This window comes from Rhineura floridana, chromosome 5, assembly GCF_030035675.1.
Source record: "Rhineura floridana isolate rRhiFlo1 chromosome 5, rRhiFlo1.hap2, whole genome shotgun sequence".
NCBI lineage: Eukaryota > Metazoa > Chordata > Lepidosauria > Squamata > Rhineuridae > Rhineura > Rhineura floridana.
The window spans coordinates 51,666,491-51,692,005 of NC_084484.1; the positions used below are offsets into that span (position 1 = coordinate 51,666,491).

Genomic DNA, 25,515 nt, shown 5'->3' on the forward strand with positions numbered 1-25,515 from the left:
ATTCCAAGAACAGAGTGAAATCATTATTTGTTTATGCTTGATTAGAGCAGTTGAATAAATCTAAGGATAAATCATTTGATAAAAGTGCCTAAGTATTAGAGGAGTTGTGTTAGGGTTGGGGTGTTTTTGTGTGTGTGTAATTGTCATCACAATTCCAAGGGTCAAAAATACAGTTATAGAATCATTGCACAGTAGTTGGAAGAGGCCTATAAGGCCATTGAGTCCAACCCCCTGCTCAATGCAGGAATCCAGTTTAAAGCATACCCGATGGATGGCTATCCAGCTGCCTCTTGAATGCCTCCAGTGTTGAAGAGTCTGTCCAGGAAGGTCCCCACACCTGACCACAAAGGAAGACTGCTTGATGACCCAATTAGCTATGATGGTGCTCCAGAAAAACAAGGACAAACTCTTATTTGTGTGTCTGTGTTTGGCAGCCCTTCCTTCACCCTCTAAACCAAGGTAACAGGATACATTAAGGTTAGTGCTAAGAGGTATCTCTGCCAAAATGAGGTGATCGTGTGTGAAAATGAACTAAAAAGAATTCTCCATCCTATTTATGAGTGGCAAAATGAGGGAGGCTACAAGGAAACACCAAAAAATTCCCTGGAAGGAGGGAGTGGAATTCTCCAACAGATTCAGGAGGGCTGAAAAAATCTTTTCTGATAAATTTTGTCTCTGTTATTACTGACTGAAGCAATATAGTTAGTTCAGAGTGGAGGATGAAGGAAGCTGTGGGCTAAGAGAGGAGGACTGGGAGTAAGGGCCAAGCCGGGGGTGGAGGGGAAGCAGTGCTGCACTTATTGACCCCCCCCTTCGGTCACTTTCTGAGCAGACACACCACACCCCTTCCATGCATTAGGATTTTTCTTCTGTAGGGAGCCTACGTGGCTATAACAGCCTTTCCACTGTAGAAGCTGAGCCCCATTGAATGGAAGGCAGTAAGACATGACTTTGGGGGATGCAATGGAGGGGGCAAGGCCATGGAGCCACTCTCCCCCTCACATGAAGGGGAATGCCTGGACCTCCCACCAATATCTGAAGTGTGTTTGGCAGAGATGTGAGAGAGGGTCTTCTCAGTGGCTTGGGAACCCCTCCATAAGGAAGCTTTCATAAGCCACCAACTTGCTATCACCCACTGTGCCCCAACCTCCATGAGCATGTGGCTTCTGGGGGGGTTTCCCATGAGGGAATGCAGCCCTTGGGCTGAAAAAAAGATTCCCCACTCCTGATATAAACTGAAATAAATAAGTGTACTTTGTGACTTAAACTGATGTTTCTATTTGTCCAAAGTTCTGTCCACTAAGATCAGGCTGGCTATTAAGTATATTCGTTTGTTACGGCTTCAGTTCTTTCTCTGCCAGTGTCTCTGTACCCCTCCTACAACTGAACCAATTGAAACAGAACTTTGGTCACAGAGTTCTTGCTAAAATATCAGTGCACTATTTGGACACAGGCATTTTGGTTTCATCATGATTTCCTGTCACTTCAACATTCTGTTTTTCTGCCTTTTGCTAATATATCCGCTTTTACTGACTGCAGGTATGACTCATGAAACTGTCATAATATATAATATGTTTTCTTATACTTGTGGTTTTCTTTTTTATGGAAAGTGTAGAGAGATTTCGAAAAAGGATTGCACACTTCTAAAGCTTCCTAAAATCAAATCATTTTAAATAAGAGAGGTGCTTGTTTGCTTGCCATAATGATTCAGAAAAGTTTGCAGCTAAGTTTGATTATTAACCAGACTTTTTTTCTTCCCCAGTGCTTCATAGATAGATCAGCTATCAGATTCCAAGCTATGAGATCAAAATAGCAGCAAAGTTGACTGGGTCTTTTTATACATTTCTAAAACCACCATGATCAATTATTGCTTCCATGCAGTTTTCTGCTTGTTGGGTGATGTGTTTTTGTATCTGAAACTTCAGAATGAAGACAGAAACCTGTATCACTATGTTATGTCTCCATTTTTAAGTATTCATAATTTTTTTAATCATTTGCTTACCTTTACAGAGGAGAACGGGGAGGCAAATTTTCTGGCATTCATTCACAAAGCTATATAATAAGCACCATAAATGCACATCATGGTGATTCTTTACAACTCCGTAAACTAGTAGTAAGCAGGTTGTGTGCTGTCCATTGGATCAATAAGTGACATATGAGCCTAGCTGCAGACTAATCTTATTTACAATCATAATCAGCACTTATTCAAACTAATTTATCATTTGTGACACATTTGTAATTTTAAAATGTTTTAAAATTGATTCTCTTTACTAGGAGGATAAAAAATAACATAAGCAAACAAAAGTTAGACAAGGTAAATATTTGGTTTATTTATTTTTTCTTAATACAAAATACAATTTAGTTACTAAACTACTTAAATGCAACGGAACAAGATCTCTTTATAGAATCAGCAGCCTACAGCCATACTACCCTAAACACACCTGATCTCGTCTGATCTCGGAAGCTAAGCAGGGTCTGGCCTGGTTGGTACTTGGATGGGAGACCGCCTGGGAATACCGGGTGCAGTAGGCTTAGAAGAAGGCAATGGTAAACCCACCTCTGAATACCTCTTACCGTGAAAACCCTAAGTATATATATATATAAAAAAAATATTTGTAGGGTCACCATAAGTCGTAATTGACTTGAAGGCATATAACAACAACAATAGAGTCAGCTCTGTACGTGTTGTAAGCTTTGATTCTTTGTCAGGTATATGTGTATTCAAAGGAAAAACAAAAATAGACATTGTGAAATAAAGACATGCCGAGTTGTATCCAAAAAGGCATATTCTGAGTAGATTCACTGAAATAAATGAACTTGACTAACTTGAGTCCATTGATTTCAGTGAGTCTTCTCTGAGTACGATTTAGTCATCTATCAACCTCAGTAGCACAGTGGCAAATTCAGAAGTGCAGGGTCCCTTCATGATAGTCACAGACACACCTCCTTTTTTGCTGTGGACTTGAGAAACAGATCCTTGTTAATTCCTTCTCCCAAAACAACAGTCATCCCTAGCAGCCAATCAGCATGAAAGGGGAGAGTATTAGCTACTGAGAAGAGTCTTCTCTGTGGCTGACTCACCACCTTTCACTCTAGTTCCAGTCAGCAGGAAAGGACAAGGAAGTATGTTAGAAGACTCTTTTTAGTGGCTAACACACTCCCCTTTCATGCTGATTGGCTCGTAGGATGCCAGAGACATTGAGAACCTGCTCCCAAAAAGGGGTCTAAGACCTCCCAAGACCCCAGACCACTACACTTCTGATCAACCTGCTATATTTTAGCCTGTTTCTCCAAGAATCAAGGAAGTAACATTAGAGACTTCATTGAGCTAAGCAATAACCTCACTCAGGTGAGAGGTTAATCTTGAAAGGATAGACTTGGGGGGGGGAACACGGGATACCCACATGGAATATATGCACATGCTTTTTATTTTTGCAATGGTTAGGATGCAAAGAAATATGCTGTCACTTTGGTAAATTCAGGGGAGGTCTTAATTGTTTCTTGAACAGTCCTTAATGCTGCATTGTAAACTGCTTTGGAATCTGATGGGAACATCAGAATCTCTGCGGACTGGAAGGAGAAGGTGCTCTGTTGCTCAAAGTAAAATTATTACACTAGGCTCATGCAAATTCTTTGGATCCTGGCTATTGGTTTCATACCCTGTCACACAATGTTAAAACTGATCTGAACTAAAAAAGCCTAGAATTTTCAAGCAAGGATTTGTCTTGACTGAAGCATGTCTACTACAGCTGTGCCAAATATTCCCTAATCTTGACATTCACTTTGAAATTACTCAGAACACATCTTACCTTCACTGTCCTCAGCCAAAGGATTTTCCCTCACAGCTGTTTAAATCTGATTGTTGTGGTGACCACATTATGTTCATGTGCATTTATATGTGTGTATTACCTTTATGATATCATTAACCAAATCACAATAGTAGTGAAGGTAAATGAGGGCAAGGAGGAAAAGGTGGACTGAGAAACAGCAACCTGGAGAACTGAGCAACACTAAAACAACATGAATGCATTCACAATGAGTGTTGAAAAATTTCTGCAGAAGGGTGCTACTTTTCGATATTCATCAAAACGGACATAAAATCCAGTAATTTCAGTTCAGCTCTACTTCCTTACTTTCCTCAGCTGTGGAGATGTTCCTGAAAACTGTGTCTTATGAATCCAGACAGCCAATGATTTCTGTTTTTTAAGTCTTCTTAAAGCACGAGGAAGCAAGCAATGTGCTACAACGGCTGAAGAGAGCCAATTCCTTCCTTGAAGAGATTAAAACTGGATCACTGGAACGAGAATGCCTAGAAGAGAAATGTTCACTGGAGGAAGCTAGAGAAATCTTCAAAGATAACACCAGAACTGTAAGTAATGTAGTGTAGTGGGAGGGGTGTCATTTTAAAGGGCAACTTCCCATTTCAATGACATTAGCCAAATAAGTATTAGAAGAAATGGTTGACAAACTAAACATCAGTCACCAGGAGGAGGCAAGAATCAAAAGGGTACAGGTACTTGCGATTGAAGAGACTATGCCCAGGTATGGGTGTCCCAGTTCAAGAAAAATGTTTACAAGGACCCAGTTCTCATAACTAGCAGAGAGGTGCTAAAGCTATTTCTAAGCTGTGTTCTTCAAAGGTAAGGATAGGAGCTCACATGGTTGAAAGCTTCTAGTTACACACACACAGAATCCTGCAGGTAGAAAAATAGGATTCCAGGGAGGAAGGTTCAAGGCCAGGTGGCTCCCTGGCATGCTAGGGGCAGGGAGAGGGTTTTGTGTAGGATTTTTAAGCAGGCTTGCCACTATTTGTGTAAGTTAGGTCAAGTTGGAAAGGATATAGAGGAGCACTACGTAGGGTCTGGTAAGTAGATTAAGTGAATACAGACTGAATGAAATGTGTACGCTTTTAGCCTGGAGAAGGCAAGCTTGAAGGGAGATATCCTAGCATTTTCAGATATCTTCAGTTGTTTGCCCTTATGCCCTGAGAGTAGCACAAGAAGCAATAGATTTTAAAAGGAGGCCAATGCAGCCTAAAACCTATTGGGGACTTTTAAAAAACTTTTAAAACAGTAATTAATAGACAAATCTCATGTTTGGCTATCCTTTATTATATCAGAATTTAACTATAACAGAATAAAGACTAAGTAAGAAATAACACTTAAAAGCATAAACAACACATGCAAAGGCTCTCGTGTCTAAGACCAGGTCCTTCTTGTTTCTCTCCTACTTAGTTCTTATCAGATCTTACCCATCTCTCTTCCTCTTCTTTCTATCCAACCACAGCCTTTTATCCCCTTTCCCTATCTCCATCCCACTTGGAGTGTCTCTAATTGGTTCTCCAGATCTTTGTCTGTTCCTTGGTGACAACCTCTCACCCAGTTCCTTGTCTTGCCATTCCAATCCAGTCAGCAGATTTGGTCCCCTAACACAGCACACTATGTTCTGCCCCTCATTTAGACGTTTGTCATACTGCCTTTACCAAAAACATTGTGTTCATCAACTTTCTATTTAAAACTCTTGCCCAAGCTGCTTGCATGTGCCTTGCTCCGCTTCTGCTTATGTTGTAAGTTCCTATATGATTTTAGCTGTGATATGCTGTGTTATGATTCTCTGTCCCCAATCATCTTGAAGCCTCTTGCTTCTCCCTTAAGCATAAAATGATCTATCAACTATATCCCCAAATGAATATGCGCATATCATTTTAGTCCTACAAAACACATGAACCCAAAGCTTGCTCACATAATGCTGACCCTGATTTACATCCAAACCAGGTCATTGTCTCAGAAATTTGTGGAAGTCTTGAGGTCCTAAAGAAAAATCTCAACAGAGTCTGCATATAGAACTAGATGATTCATGGCCATCACACTGCACATTTTCTAGTTCTACACCTTACCAAGGCAAAGGAAGAGAAGAGATGCTGAGTTGGCAGCAACAGCCAGGTGCCCCTTGCATCCCTCAGTCCCATTTCCTGCATTAATACAGGAAGTTGTGCTGGGTGTCTCACTGGATCTCTGCTAACCCAATGTTCTTGTGATTCTATAGAACTCATACAGTAGGGCCCCGCTTTACGGCGCTTCGCTAATGCAGCTGTCTCAGTTAGATGCAATTAAACTAAAGCCCCACTCATATGGTGCTTGTTCTGCTTTTACAGCAGTTTTCTGGCGTCACACACCATTCCATTCAATGAGTTCCACTTTTCAGTGGTTTTCGCTTTTCAACAGGGGTCCGGAACGTAACCTGCCATATGAGTGGGGCCTTACTGTATTTTGTGTGTGTCAAAAAATCAGAGCTTGGAAAAGTTACTTTTTTGAACTACAACTCCCATCAGCCCCAGCCAGCATGGCCGCTGGATAGGGCTGATGGGAGTTGTAGTTCAAAAAAGTAACTTTTCCAAGCTCTGCAAAAAATGCTATGCTTCTAGTTATGTGCAACCTTTTAAATTCACCCCTAGTAGGGCATGCATCTCAATAGTCCCAGTTTACAAGGAACAATCTGGTTTCTGACATTGGTAAAGTACTTTTGTGTTTGGTAGGGAAATCGGGTTTTGGAGATTACTTTGTTCAAATATGTTAAGAGTTAAAAGTGTTGTGATTCTTCAGGCTTTGGTGGGCCTTTTGGAATAGATCTTGGATCATTAGTATAAACACACATAAATGTCATAAATGTACAAACATGATCCCTGATACAGTCTGTGGTGTTCAGCCTGCCATTTCCTATGCTGCATCTGAGACTCGATTTGAACTGTTATATTGGGGGGGGGATTTTTTCATTATGTATTTAAGCAGAAGAATAGAACACCCAACTGGTGTTGGGTTCTTCTGCTTAAATACATAACGAAAAAAATGGCTTTTATATCACCAAATAACAACCTGTTGCAGAATAAATGAACAGAGCACACAATGGAGCCTCATCTGTATATTGGAGAGTGAATGGGATGAGGCAGCTTAAGAGGTGATTCTGGGTGCAAAAATACGGATGTTACAAGTAAACAAGAGTAGCCCTGTTTTCATTTGTAAGCTGCTGAAAGGTATGATGACCTTAGTTACCATTCCCTAGTTGTTATAGTGTATTTACTGTTTTACTTGTGAAAAGGATGGATTCTTATGCTCAATTTGCTTCTTCTTTCTCCTGCATCTCTGTCCCTTCTGCTCAGATGGAATTCTGGAAACACTACACAGGTAAGGGGATTCATACTAACACAATGAGACAAAGTTTATTATTGGAGGTTTCTTAAAACTTTAGCTGATGCTAAGTGTTTTCACAGATCCTAATCAGTGCGACTCCAACCCTTGCCAGAATGGTGGGACATGTACTGACCAGTACCAAAACTACATTTGCTTTTGTCCTATAGATTATGAGGGTAAAAACTGTGAGATCGGTAAGATATTACTAACTTCACTAAGAAATATTAGAATTTAATTCTGCTAGAAGTTCTAAAAAACATGGATAACTGTGGCTTGTGTGCGTAACTGGGGTCTCTGAGACGGACTCGTGCAAGGACAAAGTAGGCAACGTAAGAGATTGCCGCAAACACAATATGCAAAGTGTAGCCAGGCAACTGACCTGCCCATGGTACACAAGCATCTATTTTAACTGTAATAAAAAACCCATCTGAGAAGTCCCATCAGGATTGTAGCCCAATTGGAGGCATTAAGAAACAAGAGAGTGGTATCAGTATGTTCAGGGAACTCCAGAGTGGACAGAACTAAACACACACACCCCAATATTTAGAAAAAAACACCTAAGAGAGGGAATCCCCCAAACAACTCAATGAGGGCTGCGCATTCTCAGTGTCTACAGAGACTCTATTGAGTGGAGGGGGGGAGAAAACGGGTGGGTAGGTGGGTGGGAATGAACTGGAGAATCCTGAGAAACAGCATGGCTGGCTGGCTGGAACACTGAACAGGACATTCTACGCTGCACAGATCCTACTTGTTCTCCCTGCCATGATTTATCAGTTTTTCACAAGCTAACTTGATCAAACATCAACAAGGGTATTGGTGCAAGTTCATCGCGCAAACACTTTGCCAAGGCCTCCTGACCTTTCGCAATGCATTTGATACAATTGGAGAGCTTATGTGGGTTTGACCCACCACCATATCCTTACTTATCTTTCTAACCCTGCTCATAATAGCTGGCACATTGAATTTATCATTGTTTGCACTGGATCTCTCTAAAAGTCATCCCGACATTTGACAATGGTGGACTGTATTGTCTGTTACAATATAATACAACAATTGGACATTATTTATTAAATGACAAGATGAGCAGCAAAGCAATGAATTAATTTTTCTTCATTGCTAGGCTCATGTTTCTCATTCATTCTACAAGCTCAGACCAATGTATTGACCTGGAAGACTTCACAGTTCTAGCAACATTGAATGTGCATTTTTCTACGCATTTTGGATTTTTGAGAATTGGGCATGCTTCTTCATTGTGTCCAACACATACAAGATCCATTGAGGCTGTGTAAACTGCTACTTGTTCCGAGACCAAGATCAATTAAAGTTACCACTGGCAGTTCAGTCCCAAGCCCTGGTAGTGCCATCTCCCCATTGTATGCAATTCACTTCCCTCTAACTTCCAGGCTACTGGTAGAAGAAGCTGCTGGGGGGGAGGGTTAACTGAATTCAATAAACATTAACTACTTCTCTCCCATTTTTCCTTAAAGTCAAGTCTATCTGCATCCCTGTTCTAAAACCTTTCCTCCTGTATCATCTTTTCACACACGTGACACTTGTATATTTTAAACTGACTTTAATATTGTATTTTTCTATTGCTGTAATCTGCCCTGGGAAATTATTGTGAAAGGTGGCTAAGAAAACTAATACAAATATAAATAGACAAAGAAATCTGAACGTGGAATATTACAAGCCCATTTGCAAACAACGTTTGGTTAATATATTCTTTTTCTATATATAGGTCCAGAAGTCAGACTGAAGTGCATTTATAACAATGGCAATTGTGAACAATATTGTACAGATAGCCCAACTACAGTACGACAGTGTTTTTGTGCAGAGGGATACAGGCTAGAAAGTGATGAAGAATCTTGTATCCCAGAAGGTAAGATATAGAACACATCACCACACCAGTATATTTCTGATTACATCCCTTTCCCAGTAGATGCCACAGAACATATGGAAATAAGTTTTTTAAAAACAATGTGACTAAAACCACCATGGCAGAAAACTTTTTTAAAAAAATTCCATGCTATTTCTCCATTTAGATAAGATGGTACTTTTCCACTTACCAGTTGTATCTTTACCAGCTTGTAAACAGAAATGTTACCCTGGGGCTTCAAACAATAATCCAGTTAAACTAATTTCCATGTCGTTGGCCAGGATCAAACTCTTGGCATTGCAAGGAAATGGCCTTATGCTGAGTCAGTCTGTTGTTTCATGTAGCTCAGTCGTGTCTAAAGTGACTGGCAATAGTTCTCTGGGGTTTCAGACAGGCATTTTTCACCTTCCTAGAGATGATGGGAACTGAATTTGAGGCCTTACGCAAACAAAGTATGTGTTCTACAGTCCTGTTTTTTGTTGTCAGCAGTGATACTGCAAGACCTTCATGGGGTTCAGATACACATCTGTCTTTGGAGTTCATACCGGAACAATGCAGAGTCATCAACTTGTCATTGACTAGAGTGCAGACTGTGACATCAGTCTCAATCTAACTACTGCCTAACTATTTTGTTGACTAGGCTGGACATAAGTTCCACAGCCTGTTGGGAATGAGGCAAAGAAATCAACAAGAACTGAACGTCATACACTTCAAATGAATGTCAAACATTTTAAATGCCACTCAATCAGTGCATGTAAAGGAGTTAACAATGCAAAACCTGCCTAGGGATGTAGGAGAATTCCACTGAAAACAGAAATAGGAGTGGAAATTGCTGATGTATGCTTATTAGTCCCAATTGATATTTGTTGCTTTCAATCCACAAACATCACATCATTGTTTTTTTTCCCATTTGCATTGTATTTTCTTTGCACTGAAATTAATGGAGTGGAATAATTTACATAATTAAGTATGTAAGTTACGTAATTTCACCACAGTGGACAGCAAAACAAAGAATGTCATTTTGGGTAGACAATAAACTGCAGCAGAACAGAAACAGTGCTGCATGCAGTGGAAAGCAATACCTTCTTACATCCCTACATGAGAAAGAGCTTTTGTTATAGCATGGTTGTATAGTTATAATATAGACTGGAAGCTTGCCTTTTAAAAAATCATCACAGTATTATGGTCTGAAATAACCATAATAACAATCACAGTATTATGGTCATTTACGTGTAACAAAATATTGTTGACTGAAGTTTAGTGATACAGCCCAAACTAAAATTGTGTGAAATGACTCATTTCATGTTTCATGCTTAACAAAAGCTACATCTTTTACAGTTGATTATCCTTGTGGGAAAATCCCAATTTTGGCCAAAAAAAAAGAGGGCCGGCAGGGAAGAATCATAGGTGGTTATACCTGTCTTCCAGGTGAATGCCCATGGCAAGTGAGTCTTCACGAACTTTAGTACAATTTTCTCTTTTAACATTTTTACATCACAAGCATTTGGGGGTGGGGAGGAATATACAGAGATGTTTCTGACTTTTCATATGTTGCATGAATCATTAGGGGAAGAGGAAACTATGCCAGATCCCTGGGTTTTTGAAAGAGACACTCTCCAAACAAAACCTCCAACAAAAGATTCACAGAATGGGGGGCACATAGGAGGTGTTCATCTCATTTTTAAAAGTAGGTGAGCATTCCTGTGGTGGTACTGTGTGGCAACACAAGAACTAAAAAAACCCCCTATTTAAAAAAAAAGTTCTAAAAATTAGATAATAGGGATCACAAGCAACATTTACACAATCACATTTTTGCAAGCAATCAAACTAGTCTAGCACACACATTTACAGGGGGAGAGCAGCAAAATATTGCATTTTGAATGTTGAGGAGTGTACCCTTGGGGGGAGAATGTACACAAAGAACTAGAAGCAAGTTTGGATTTTTTTACACAAAAACAGAAAAAATAAATGTGTAATGTGACTGAATTCCAAAAGTGGGCATGCGGTGCTCTGGAAAACGATGTTTTAACTTTGCACTTTCCCCAGTGCAAACCACCCCCACCCACTCTTCAAGGTTGCTATTACCTCCATGGGTAGTAAAGGACAGGCACAGATGCTGTTCATTCAACTCTCTTCTCCACATAACAAGTTCTTTAACCACTCTTAATATGTCTAGAGTCAACTCAGGTCTTTATTTTGGTATCTCACATGCTCTCCTTAGCCCTAAGAAGAGTTCTGCTCAGTCAAACCAGAGGCCCATCTAGTTCAGCACAGATTATGTAGTTTGGTTCTGCACTGACTCTCCACCATTCAGTTTCATTAGCTGACTCCAGGTTCTAGTATTGTGAGAGGGAGAAAAACACATCTCTCCGCACTTTCTCCACACCATGCATACTTCTTTGATCATGTGCCCCCTTATTGACTTTCCACCCCTAAACTAAAAAAACCCAAACATTGTAACTTTCCCTCATTAGGGGAGTTGCTCCAGCCTACTGATAATTTTTGTGCACCAAAAGTTTTAGTGTTGTTCTTAAAATCACCTAAACATTCCTTTCAATGATCATGCTAGATGGATGATACCAGAACCAGTCCTCCATAAATCCCAAGTAAATCATTTACAAGAAATGTGATTTGCAGTGATGGTTGTTATATTTTCAGGCTCTCATGATAGATGGTGAAAAGGCAAAATGTGGAGGTGTTCTGCTTGCCCCATCATGGGTAGTTACTGCAGCCCATTGCTTAGACCGTATGCGCCGTGGAGCACTCAGAATAAAACTGGGTGAGTACAGTCTTTCCCAAACTCAGTGGAACTGAGAAGATTAAAAAAAGGCTTGCTATACTGTCCTGAAACTACATAGAGATCAATCCATATGGATGGCCAGTTGAAATAACCTTCCCTAGGAAGTGGGTTTCAAAAGTGTTGGGGAGGGGATAAGTTTTTAAAATAAATATAATTGTGTGCTTCGCTATGCAGGAAGCTCTAGTGCAGCCTTCCCCAACCTTTATTTCTGAGATGATGTTGAGACTACAACTCCCATCATCCTTGACCATTGACCAGGCAGGCTAGGACTGATGAGAGCTGGAGTCACAACAAAATCTGGTGACTCAAGTTTGGTTGGGGAAGGCTGCTCTACATAGCTCAGCATATTTCTCCCACTCCATCAGAAAATTATTTCACCTACACTGTTCCCTGCATAATGGCCAACAATTGGATCATTATATGTATGGAGCAGGAAAGAATGCCAGCATAAAGAATTGCTCCTCAACATCAGATTCTGATGAGCATAAAACATTCTGGTTCTGCAATCACAAACAGTAATATGAATCCATTTGTGTAAGGGGGGGGGAATAATGAACTTTGTGTGCTTCCAGATGACCTGTTGTTTCACCTGATTTGTTTGCAGGGAGATTAGACAATGTTAGCTTTTTAATGAGCATTCATTCTGATTTGTTTGTGGGGAGGTTAGATGATGTTGCATCAAAGCAAGTGTTATCCCACACTTTCCAGTGCATTTCCCCCATCACATTCCTCATCGCAAAAAGTCCAGTCTTTAGGGGGAGCAGGTTTGTAATTCAAAACCTCTTGTCAACTGCACAACCTGAATTTGGTGGTACAGAATTGAATCTGACCCCAAATTAGGAACAGTCTGGAAGTGCCCTTTGTGTTATTCTTTACCTTCCCAGTATGAGCCAAAGAGGACAATGAATCCTCTCTGAATATGAGCCTAAAGACTTGACTCTACTGTAAGATCTGTGCTATTAAGGCATTTGATATCTACTACATAACAAATATTGTTGCTTTTCCAGGTGAATACAGGATAAACCATGAAGATGAAGGTGAACAGGAAAGAAGAGTTGCTGAAATCATAATCCATGAAAAGTATTCTTCCAAAAAAGTTGACAATGACATTGCCTTGCTGCGATTAGCAACACCTGTTAATTTCACAGATTACGTAGTGCCAATATGCTTGCCTCAGCCACGGTTTTCTGCAGACGTCCTGAACTTCATTGAATACTCCACAGTGAGTGGATGGGGGCGTCTCTTAGAAGGCGGGGCTACATCAGCTGTACTTATGCAAGTCAGGCTCCCCAAAATGCATAAAAAAGAATGCACTGAGCATACTAACTTCAATATTACAGGGAACATGTTCTGTGCAGGATACCTTAATGGGACAAAAGACTCTTGTGAAGGTGACAGCGGTGGGCCTCATGTAACAGAGTACAAGAGCACTTGGTTTCTGACAGGGATTGTGAGCTGGGGAAAGGGGTGTGCAGCAATAGGCACATATGGGGTTTACACAAACGTAATGAAATACATTGCATGGCTAAACAATCACATGGATTCCTAATGCAGAATGCTTCTAGCTCTGCAATCCTATACATGCCTACTCAGAAGTGAAACATATTGAGTTCAATGGGATTTATTCCTAGGTAAGTATATATAGGATTGCAGCTTAAATTAGTACTTCTCACATAGTTTTTTCTGTCTATCATTTTTGACACCTCCCTGTCTGGCATTCTTCAAGCATCTTGTATCAATTAAAGACCTAATACTGAATTAATACTTTCTTTTATTCATTCTTCACAAATTTATACTTTACTATTGTTTCTAACATTGGAACCAGAGAGGAGTGTAAACTATTTAATCGTAGAGTTATCTTCAACATTTTCCACAAGTGTATGTTATAACTATAAGCAGAAAAATAAGATTTAAGGTTGATTCTTGGAGACATGAAATTGAAGTACACAAGAAAGTGAACATACGTAATTCCAGCCAGCATGGAAATCTGAAGGTCCACTCAGGGTGGAAATGGATATTAACTTGGCAAGTTCCCTGTTTGTTGAAGTAAAATGGTACAGAGAGTGGGTGGCATTTTGTAGGGGACAACCAGCAGATATGAAAAGGGAATGCTTAGTCTCTTTTCCCTTTCAGCTGGGCTTGTTTCTAGTCTTGGAGGTGGGTAGTAACAATATGGGCTAAAAACCAGCTGGGGAATTTCATTGAGCTGAAAAAGGTACAGAGAAGAATAAGCAAAATTATTAGGCGAGTGGAACACTTCCCCCCCCCCTCTCATATAATACTAGAACTTGGGGTCATCAAAAATATTGAGTGGCAGACATTCAGGACAGATTTTTTTAAAATTGCTTCTTCACACAGCATATCATTAATTTATGGAATTCTCTTGAACCAGATGTGATGATGCCCACTAGCACAGATGGCTTTCAAAGAAGAATAGGCACATTCATGGAGGACAGAACACAAATGTTTACCCCACACAGAGCTACAGGTCCCAGCATCCTTAACATATTATGAATTCCGGGATTCTTGCAGGGAGGTGGATGTGCTTTGAATGTGTTTAAAGGTATGGTGTGTATGCAACTAAAAGTACACAATGAATCTAAATGAAAATGTTTCTAGCTTACAGTTTTACTCCTAGATGAAGAATTCAGTAATTATCTTCTGGTGTGAGTAAGCTGTGGGGCCTCTTCTGCGAGAAGTTGCCTCACCAAAGCATTTGTATGTTCATGCTGAGTGACCATGAGCATGCCTACAACCCATGTTTTCATTCATAATCCTTTCCTTAGATTGACAGTCTGGCTCCTTAATCTGCCATCTCTCTTGGGAAGCTGTTAAACTCTCTCCCAAGCTAGTTCTGTCCAGCAATTTTTCTGCCAGGGCCAAACATACATCTTACTCTATTCAGAAAGTGTCAGCCAAATTATGTATACAATACAGTCTCAGGAATGCCTCTTTCTAACATAAATCAGTCAAGTAGAAAATGTGCAGATTTCCCCCCTCTTGTTTTCTGGTTCAAATACTGCAAAAGCACACCCACAACAAAATATTTTTTGGGAAAGGCAGAGGAAAAAGCTCTCATTAGGAACAAATTGCCTTTAGGATTGTTTTGAATATCCTTGTGAAGAACGTGAAGAGAAAGATTATTCCTGTCAATGTAATGGCTTTTGACCTTTTTGAGCACTTCCTTTATGCCTAAATATCTGAGGCGAAAAGCAGGGGAAGCTGTCTTCTGAGGCATCAAAGCCACCACATGCTTTTAATGTGCTACAGCCTCTATGACCTTACTTGGAAAAGACCAGGATGTCTAATCAATCACACAATGATTTGAAGAATCCATATCCAAACACAAATACGGTTGTTGTGTGTGTGATAAGAGCTACAGCCCAGCAACAGGAAGTATGCTGCTTGAACCTTGTTCACTGCTAGCCCTGAAGTGGAACAGTGTGGTTGTTTTCCGCCAATAGGCACCATGGCTAAGCAGCTGCTCCTCATTTTGATCTTCGCTTCTCTGTCAAGTCTCCTGAAGGCAGAAAGAAATGGTAAGCAAGTCTTAACCGTTTTTCTCTCTGCCAGTGCTTGTTTTCATTTCTTTTGAATAAGAAATATTCCTCCTTTCTGTGTCAGGACAAGTACGGATCACAAATTAGAAGTCTTCTCTACTGAAAGGGTCTCAGTCTCATATATATTACATCCTGTGTGCCTACATATGATGTGGGAATCCAAATTCTTTCCTATTAAAATATGCTAAGGGTGTGAAAAAGCACCCAAGAATACTGTCTCAGCCATGGAGGGAGAGAAGAGATGATATATACCACTAAGGAGAGAGCCCTAGTTATCGCAAAAAAATGTCTTGGACGAGGAAGAAAAGAACATACCTATAATATTGTTATGGTTTCCATCATAGGCAGATGATTTAATGATGATTTGATATTAATGTGATTTGTTTTTTGAAAGAAGGAAAACAATTAAAAAAACAATGTTGAAGAAAATAAAAATGACACAGAGAGATGGATAAAGGAAGAAATACTTCTAAGAAATGAAGAAATGCATATGATTTGAAGGGGGGAATCTTAACATTTCACAGATCAGTGATGTTATGATAGTAAATTTAACATGGGAAACTCTTAATTTGCTTGTTTTCCTAAGCACCCCAATAATTTTATGAATAGTGTATAGTGTAACTTCACAAAAACTTCGTACATTATCACAAGACCTCAGTGCCATTCTATAATATTTTTAAGCAAGTAGTTAGCTTTCTTCTGAGATCCATTCTAGTGTCTTCAGCAAAAGTAATTTAGGATTTTTTTAGTGTTAACAGAAACACCCTGTTAGTAAACACTTCTCTCTTTTTGGCATGGAAGTCACATAAATTTAACTGCAAAAAACTGTTCAGTAAGCATGCTTAGTATCATAATATAAATCACATGCAATTGGCCCAGTCGAGCGACAGTAATCTGCATTTTTGCAGACACATTGCCTAGAATGGGAACAGAACTGGCTTCTGCCAGGGGTGGGTGAGAACAGGGGATGACAGCATCCAGTGAAAGAGTGATGTGCGCATAGAACTGCACATATTGTCCCATTTAGGCATTCATAATGGCGTCTGGACCTTTTGTCAGTAGCTACCACTGACTGGCAGGAAACTACATCAGGCAAAAGAAAACATTCACACAGCAGATAGTTGGTTTATGTAATTTGCTGCTGCAAGATGTAGTCAGTCACCAATATAGCATTTAATTTGCCTGTCCTCACCTACCTCCTCCCACGCAAATAGAAGCTTTTGAGGAGGAGTTTTCAGGGTGATTTGGGGAGGTCAATCATTTTGGCAGTTGAACTTGGGAGTAGAGGTGAGAGGAACAAAGTGTGAAAGATATAAGCCAGAGAGAAGATAGCTGAAGGAGCCAAGATGGGAGATGGCCAAAGCTTGTACCAGTTGTAGCTGAGAGGATGAAAATGAATCAGTAGATGTATAAGTTGAAGTCACAGCTGAATGTGGGGAGCAAAGGAAAGGAAAGAATCAAATATAAGGCCACAGCTTCATGTCTTGTCATCAGGCTTTAGAGGGAGAATCCAAGGAGTGGGTGAGATGTTAATGGTTGTGAGAAAACCACTGCAACAATATACTGCAGGTCCTGGAAGGGGTAAATTAGAGAGAGGTAGAGTGTGTGATTTTGAAAACCACCAGGTGATGCTTGTAGAGGGGGAATTTCACTGTAGAGAACAGGGATGGGTGAGAATTTTGACTCAGTTCCCATTTCAAGCAGAATTTCTCAAATTCGCAATTTCTGAAACAATATGAGAACCAAAACACAGCCACCCTTCGAAATCTGCATTTATTAGAATTTTGGGATGCAGTTCGCCAACTAAACAACATTTACAAAAATGCATATATTAGGGGAAAGTGTGCATAAAAATGAATACATGAATGAAAATAACATGCAAAAGGGCATGAAATGATGAGAAATGGCTGGCAAAAATGTGTACCTTTGTCAAAACTGCCTACAAAAATGTGTATATTTGGAGAAATTTGCACTAAAATGGTGGAGAATTTTCATGAGGATTTTTTTTTTAAAAATTCACAGACTGCTGCAGAAATGTAGAGAACTGAATTTAACATTGGAAAAATGAGAAACTGAGATAACTATAACAGACAGATATTTCCATCCCTAGTTGAGAGTGACTAATTTGAGATGACGAGTGGCAATCCCAAACTGATTCATCTTACCTCTGCATCTTTGTGCCATATAATGAAAATTAATATGGGATCTAAGCAGAATTTTGAGAATTCCTGAGACATAGACTCAGACCATAAGCTTAGTAAGGCATCACATGAAAGGAACTCCTAGTGGCTGTAGTGTTTGCCATTCCAGCAGCAACAGGCTGCTATGCCACAAGAGCCCCTTCCAGCCGTCTCCTCACCTCATGCTTTGTGGAGTTTCCAGTGCTCACTTTACCACTGTGAGAGTAACTAAGTTGTAGTGCTTCTCTCCTTGCCCAAAGTGCAGAGTGAGAAGAAGGCTGGAAGGGAGATCTCAAGGAGGTATGTCTAGCTGTTTGAGGGCAGCAGCCACCATAAGCACTAGGTGGCTTTTTCCCACTTAATAGACAAAGATATTAAGACAGATCATGGCCTAGCATAAGAACTGGATCAATATTGCTATGTGGATGCTGTCTCATATGACACACAAATAAACAGAGAGCAGGGGAGAGAGCGCCATGGTGTGCTTTCTATCACAAGTAGTAATATGAAACAATGCTCATCACATATATTCCTAACACACTTATTCATTCAGCTGAGCTTCCTCAAGTGTTTTGACAGAGAATGAAATTTCCATATAAAACATTAGATGTTTTGTTGTTTTGTTTTGTGTTTGTTTCTTCTTCTTCTTCTTCCTTTAGTATTCTTACAAGATAAAACTGCAAACCATTTTCTGAAAAGAGCAAAGCGTGCCAATTCACCATTTGAGGAGTTTAAGCAAGGAAACATTGAAAGAGAGTGCAATGAGGAGAGATGCTCCAAAGAAGAAGCCAGAGAAGCCTTTGAAGACCAAGAGAAAACTGTAAGGACAAGCTGGCCATTGTGTGTGCTTTGCTTTAATATAGTTGCTGGTTTCTTAACATAGTTGCTGGTTTCTGTCAGCAGTCCTTCAGAGCAAAACCAGATGATCTCAAAACAGGGCTGACAGCTGTGTTCCAATCATGGCTTCACAATGGAACTGTCAGCTGCATCTGACATCTTGTCAGTCCTGCATCTCCTTACTGTTCTCTTCATTTGCCACTACTTTCACCTCCTCTTACCCGGTATTGCTTCCTCCAGCTGTAGAATATTGGACCCAGATGTAGGGCACTCATCAAACACCTCCTAGGCAAGAGATGGGGAACCTGTGACCCTACAGATGTTGTTGCAACTCCCATTAGTCCCAGCCAGCATGGCCAATAGCCAGGGAAGAGGGGAATTGTAGTCCATCAGCAGCTGCAGGTTCCCCCTCCCTGTCCTAGGCAGAGGAGGGAGGAAAATGAAAGAGGTAGCAAGCAGAAAGAGACAAGATGGGCTGTTAATATTAGTCTGACAACTCTGTTGGTCAAAGGGCACTCAGTGGGTTGTGGGCCCTGCTTTTATATATCTTCCCTTATTTGTTAATATTTTATTACAGTGTTTATATTTTTATAGTTACTGTACAAAAAGGGCTATAATATACATATGCATAGCAACTACCTTCTTGGAAAAGGTTCAGAAGAGGGCAACCAGAATGATCAAGGGGATGGAGCGACTCCCTTACGAGGAAAGGTTGCAGCATTTGGGGCTTTTTAGTTTAGAGAAAAGGCGGGTCAGAGGAGACATGATAGAAGTGTATAAAATTATGCATGGCATTGAGAAAGTGGATAGAGAAAAGTTCTTCTCCCTCTCTCATAATACTAGAACTCGTGGACATTCAAAGAAGCTGAATGTTGGAAGATTCAGGACAGACAAAAGGAAGTACTTCTTTACTCAGCGCATAGTTAAACTATGGAATTTGCTCCCACAAGATGCAGTAATGGCCACCAGCTTGGATGGCTTTAAAAGAAGATTAGACAAATTCATGGAGGACAGGGCTATCAATGGCTACTAGCCATGATGGCTGTGCTCTGCCACCCTAGTCAGAGGCAGCATGCTTCTGAAAACCAGTTGCCAGAAGCCTCAGGAGGGGAGAGTGTTCTTGCACTCGGGTCCTACTTGCGGGCTTCCCCCAGGCACCTGGTTGGCCACTGTGAGAACAGGATGCTGGACTAGATGGGCCACTGGCCTGATCCAGCAGGCTCTTCTTATGTTCTTATGTTGTTTAGTTATATGTCAATCCCACTATATAAGGAAAAAGGGTTCCATTTATAAAAGAAAAAAATTAAGAAAAACATCAATCAATGCCTTTACATTACATTTCTTTTCTTAGCCTCTAATACTCCTGTAATACTTCATAATAGCATATCTATTTCTGAATTGTTTAAACCCAATCTTTTGTCTAACACTGAATTGCCAAAACCCACCTATGAGAATTTTTTCTCATAATTCTCAGAATCTTCCAGTAATGAACTGGTTCTTCCTTATCTATTATTCTTCCTTATAAATTCTAACCATCTGCTCAACAAGCCAGAAAAACAAAAGTGCAGGTAATAAAGGAAAACTGCAGGTAGGAAAGGGGGGGAAACTACAACTGATAAAAGGGTAAATCTGAAGCAGCTAGCAACGCACAGCTTGGCTTTGTCCAGGTCAAGCAATATTGTCTCTCAGCTAGCTGATGCTACTTTTCTTTTTGTACTTAGTAAGGGTAGCCAATCAAATGTAATTATTTTTGCAAATATTTGCAGAGCTGTATGAAGCTGTGAATAAATGCATATTTGACAAAGTAGTTTGCTAGGTCAATTCTGGGCCGTAAGCAGTTCTAGTATGCTCGATGGCATACTGTAGCAGCAACTGGCAGAACTGTGCAGATTCTGCTTTACTCAAACCTCACATATGTCTCTCCCACATCCATTTTACATCCCACTTTTCCTCCAAGGCACTCAAGGTAGTATACATGGTACTCCCCTGTTTTTATCCGCGTTCACAACAATCCTGGGCTACTGCTGGGAGGAAGGGTGGTGTATAAAGCAAATAATAAATAAATAAATAAATCCTGTGAGGTAGGTTAGACTGACAGGCTAAAGTCACCCAGCCAGCTTCAGGATTCAGAGAGGACTTGAAATATATTGTCAGGGATCCCAGGTCCCTCTCTCTCACTTTGTATACACAGAGGCTTCCTTAACTTTCCATGGCCACCACCAATTCAGTCAGAAAGCTCCCAGACCACCTAGTAGCATGTATAGTAGGCTTCATGAGATGGAGACCAACACTGCGAAGCTGGACAAACTTTAAGTTTGTAGGTTTATTAAAAGGATAGTATTTACATAAGGGAATACTGATACATATTGGGGTCTTAAAGGTACCTGCTGGCAGTTTCTGAAAACTCGAGATACTGTTGCTGACACCAGCCTCTGTGGCTTTCGCCTCAGGCCAATTTCTTTAAACCTCCACCCCAGCCAAATATTCACACAACACAGTCGGGCTACTGAGGAGACTCCGCCTCTGTACCCCAAAGCTCCTCTGGTTGTCATCCCGGCACTTGGCAGTTTAGCCAGCCTGCAAAACCCTTCGCCTTCCTCTGGTGAGACCTTTACACAGGACAGCCTCTCAGATCTACTTAGCCACTGGCTCCCTTATATTGATCTTTCCCAGACAAGTATTATCAGTCCCTTGGGTATTAATATAGGCCTCAATTTTCCCTTCAGTTATTCTTGCACCTCACATTGCCCTCATCAACCCACTCCCTATCTCCCAACTCCTCACTGACTCTCCTAACTGTCTATCACCAACTGACAGTTAACTCCCAACTGACTGGAATCTCTAGCCAATCAGAGCCAGCTGTCACCCTGACCAATCAGAACTAATCTGATCCAGGGCCTATCTAATAAGCACTCCTCTCTCTCTCTCTTCTCTTAGCAGGCACTGCTAAACCGACTTGTAACAATACAAGATCTCATGGCAGTCACAGAGACCACAGAATATATATGACTCCATTCTAAACACAAAACCCACTGGCTTGTGTGTGCTGTTGTTTAATGCCAGATCGGTACGCAATAAGACCACATTCATCATGCTGATTTGGTGTGCATTACCGAGACCTGGGAGGATGAGCTGGGAGGAGTTGATCTGACCCAGCTTTGCCCACCTGGATACTTGGTGCAACGCCAGCACAGGCTGGAGGGACAGGGGAGGAGTTGCTGTGGTCTACAGAACTTCCATCTCTGTCACCAGGAAACCACTCTGTCTTGGAGCTGGCTGTGAGGGCCAGAACCTGGTGTCAGGCCAAGGAGACAGTAAACTAGGGTTGCTGCTGGTGTACTGTCCACCCTGCTGCCCGGCAGCTTATCTGACCAAGCTGGCAGAAGCTGTCTCAGCTGTGGTATTGGAGGAGCCAGAATAGTCCTGGGTGATTTCAGTGTCCATGCTGAGGTTGCCTGTAGTGTTCTGGCTTGGGACTTCATAACCTCCATGACGACTATGGGGCTTTCTCAAGTTGTCACCAGCCAAATGCATAGGACAGGGCACACCGTCAACTTGGTTTCTTTTCCAGATGGAGGAAGGGATGGTCTGGAGATGGGAGGATGAATGTCACCCCACTGTCATGGTCAGACCACTTCCTGGTGAAGTTTAGACATACAGCTCCGATCCTCCCCTGAAGGGGTGGTGGACAGATTAAGATGGTCCACCCCCGGAAACTAATGGAATCCACAGGATTCCTGAATGCCCTGGGGGAGTTTCTAGTAGATAGAGCAGGTGACCCTGTTGAAGCCCTTGTCATGCTATGGAACAGTGAGGCGCGTTGGGCTCTTAACACAATTGCCCCTGAGTGCCCTCTGTTGCTCTGTGGAGCCCGGTTTGCACCTTGGTACACCAGTGAGCTAAGGGCAATAAAACAGGCTGGACGATGGCTGCAGTGCAAGTGGCGAAAGACATGCTGTGAGGCTGATCGGGCATGAGTAAAACATCATAACCGTGCCTACTGTGTGGCAGTGAGGGCAGCGAAGAAGGCACACTTCTCTGCCACCATCACATCTCAAGTAGCTGTCCAGTGGAGCTTTTCTGTATTGTCACAGGTCTGTTGACCTCAGCTCCAGGAACTGGAGTTTTAGACCCTTTGGAGGCCCACTGTGAATTGTTTGCAAGGCACTTTGAGGATAAAGTTGCTCGCCTCCATAGCAATCTTGTTGCCCCATCAACATCTACTGTAGCCCTCAGGGAGGTGTCCAGTGCCACATCTGCTGGAACATCTTGGGATAGGTTCCAGTTGATGCAGCCTGGTGACATGGACAAGGTGCTTGCAACGATGTGGCCAGCAATGTGTCCTCTCAACCTTTGCCCTTCTTGGCTTATTAAAGCTTGCTGAGGGGGTTTGACTGAGTGTATCCAGGATGTGGTCAATGCATCATTGCGGGAGGAAGTGTTTCCAGCCACCCTGAAAGAGGTGGTGATCCGACTGCTCCTGATAAAGCCCACCCTGGACTCACTGATTTGTGACAACTACCGCCCAGCCACAAATACCCCCTTTTTAGGGAAGGTGATTAAAAGGGTGGTGGCACAGCAACTGCAAGTACTCTTGGATGAATCAGATTATCTTGACGCATTCCAGTCTGGGTTCAGGCCTGGTTATGGGACTGAATCGGCCTTGGTCGCTCTGATGGATGACCTCTGTCGGGAGAAGGACAGGGAGAGTATAACCCTGTTATTCTTACTTGATCTGTTGGTGGTTTTTGATACCATTGACCATGGTATCCTTTTGGGCCAACTTGGTGAGATGGGTATCAAAAGCACTGTTTTACAGTGGTTCTGTTCCTATCTCCAGGGTCGTTTTCAAAAAATAGTATTGGATAATTGTCTTTTGGCCCCCTGGCACTTGTGGTGTGGGGTGCCACAAGGTACCATCTTGTCCCCAATGCTGTTTAACATCTATATGAAGTCCTTGGGAGCGGTCATCAGGAGCTTTGGGGTGAGGTGTCAGCAGTACGCTGATGATACCCAGCTCTATTTCTCTGTAACATCTGAATCAGGAGCGGCTGTGCAAGCCCTGGACCACTGCCTGGACTTGGTGGTGGGCTAGATGAGGGCCAATAAACTGACTCTGAATTCTAGCAAGATGGAGGTGCTGTGGTTTGGTGGTTCCTGAGTTCGGATAATTGATCAGTTGCCTGCTTTGGATGGGATCATACTCCCACTGAAAGAGCAGGTGCATAGTCTGGAGGTGCTCCTGGATCCATCTTTGTTGCTGGAGGCCCAGGTAATCTCAGTGGCTAGGAGTGCCTTTTACCAGCTTCGACTGGTAAGGCAGCTATAGCCGTTTCTGGACTGGGATAGCCTGACCACTCTTGTCCATGCACTGGTAACCTCCAGGTTGGATTCATGTAATGCCCTCTATGTGGGGCTGCCCTTGAGGTTGGTACTGAAGCTGCAGTTGGTGAGGTGAGGAGACTGCTCACTGGGACAGGGTATTGCCAACATGTCACCCCACTGAATGAATTGCACCAGCTACCTATTAGCTGCTGGGCTAAGTTCACTGTGCTGGTTTTGGTTTACAAACCCCTGTACAGCTTGGGACCAGGATACCTGAAAGAAAGTCTTACCCCTTATATACCCAGTCGATCACTGCGTTCTGCAGGTGAGGGCCTCCTGCAGATACCATCTTATCAGGAGGTCTGTCCTGCACAACATAGGAAATGGACCTTTAGTGTGGTGGCACCAACCCTTCGGAATTCCCTTCCCTTAAATATTAGACAGGCACCATCTCTGTTATGTTTTCAGCACCTACTTCCTCTTTCAACAAGCCTTTTAAGTAGAGACCTTATCCCAGTCTGTGTTTCTGTTGGAATTGCTTTTTAATAAGCTTTTAAAACTTTTTTTAAAAAGATGTTTTAAAGTTTTTTAAAAATATGTTTTTAAAGATGTTTTATTTTAATATGTTTTAAGGATTTTTCAAAAGTATATTTTAGTGATGTTAATAATAATAATAATAATAATAATAGTAATAATAATACAACCTTAATATTTCTTGTGTGATTTTCAGTTTTAAATTTCAATTCACTAACATTTCCAAACTGCTTTTTCTCATTAGGAGGAGTTCTGGAATGTTTATGTAGGTAAGAAATTAATATGTTGCCTCCTCCCCCCAAAAAAGTTATTTAAAATACTGTTGATGTGTATTTAATAAAATTAATTTGTTGATTCATTGGGTGAAATCCAAATAAGTCAATATTCAAATTAAATCTATTGTAGGCCTCCAATGAAATCAATGGACTTAATTTACATGACTTACATTATACAGCAATGAAAGTGGTTGTATACTATAGTCAGCATGGATTTTTTGCATTCCACAATGTTAAATTGAAAATCCCCCATACCATTCTGATGCTTCCCATAAGCTCATTTCAAAACAAAATCTTACAAAACTTATAGTCCTGAACTCAGAAACGCTTGCTTAACAACACTCTCAATTTTCATGGTGATACACAAAACAGTTAGAGAGTTCAAAGTGTAAAAAGAGAGAGAAAAAAACAGATCCCTTTTGGACTTTTTTCTGTCAGAGTTCTCATAATCTGTGGAAATTAATTAAAATTCAGCCATGTTCACAGAGTACCTGTAATCCTATCACTGACCTTGCCCCATACTCTGACCTTCGTCTTCTGCAGTTTAAAAGTTTAAAAAATGTGTGGCTGATTCTTAATTAATTTAAGAAATTTAGCATTGAACTGAATGATAATGTTGGGCATGCTCAGTAAGAACCAACTGTCAGTGTCTAAAAGCCAGACTCACAACTGCTTGGCTTGCCTAATCAGGGGGCCACACCCACCCCAGACCTTTATTTCACTTGAGACAGTTCATGGCTTCCCCCAAAGAATCCTGGGAAGTGTAGTTTGTGAAGGGTGCTGAGAGGAGACTCCTATTTCCCTGACAGAGTTCCGGTGGCCAGAGTGGTTTAACAGTCAGCCGTGCTGATTGAAGTTCTGTGAGGGGAACAGGGCATCTCCTAGCAATTCTCAGCACCCTTCACTAACTACACTTTCCAGGATTCTTTGAGAGAAGCCAT

The 25,515-nt window shown here is 41.3% G+C and overlaps 2 protein-coding genes and 1 non-coding gene across 4 annotated transcripts in view; all 3 read left to right on the top strand.

Moving 5' to 3' along the window:
- The first annotated feature begins 1,412 nt into the window (after positions 1-1,412).
- On the top strand, positions 1,413-13,621 carry LOC133384862 (coagulation factor VII-like). Of its 2 annotated transcripts, XM_061626665.1 has the most exons (8): positions 1,416-1,539; positions 4,209-4,369; positions 7,157-7,181; positions 7,268-7,381; positions 8,926-9,066; positions 10,402-10,508; positions 11,722-11,842; positions 12,871-13,621. In XM_061626665.1, exons 1-8 carry the CDS (start codon positions 1,470-1,472, stop codon positions 13,410-13,412), a joined length of 1,281 nt encoding a protein of 426 aa, XP_061482649.1. In that variant the 5' UTR covers positions 1,416-1,469; the 3' UTR covers positions 13,413-13,621. The 2 variants fall into 2 exon arrangements, with proteins under 2 accessions (XP_061482650.1, XP_061482649.1); XM_061626666.1 differs by lacking the exon at positions 7,268-7,381 and having other exon boundaries at positions 1,413-1,539.
- Positions 2,414-2,532, top strand: LOC133386409 (5S ribosomal RNA). Its single transcript, XR_009763154.1, has one exon. It is a non-coding gene; the product is annotated as a 5S ribosomal RNA (ribosomal RNA).
- Positions 13,622-15,102: 1,481 nt separating the features above from the next.
- LOC133384863 (coagulation factor X-like) overlaps positions 15,103-25,515 on the top strand; it is a 28,784-nt gene continuing 18,371 nt past the window's right edge. The window contains exons 1-3 of the mRNA XM_061626667.1: positions 15,103-15,402; positions 18,263-18,423; positions 24,544-24,568. Of these exons, the coding sequence (XP_061482651.1) occupies positions 15,333-15,402; positions 18,263-18,423; positions 24,544-24,568 (256 nt within the window). The 5' untranslated portion in view covers positions 15,103-15,332. The remainder of the gene's footprint in view (positions 15,403-18,262; positions 18,424-24,543; positions 24,569-25,515) is intronic.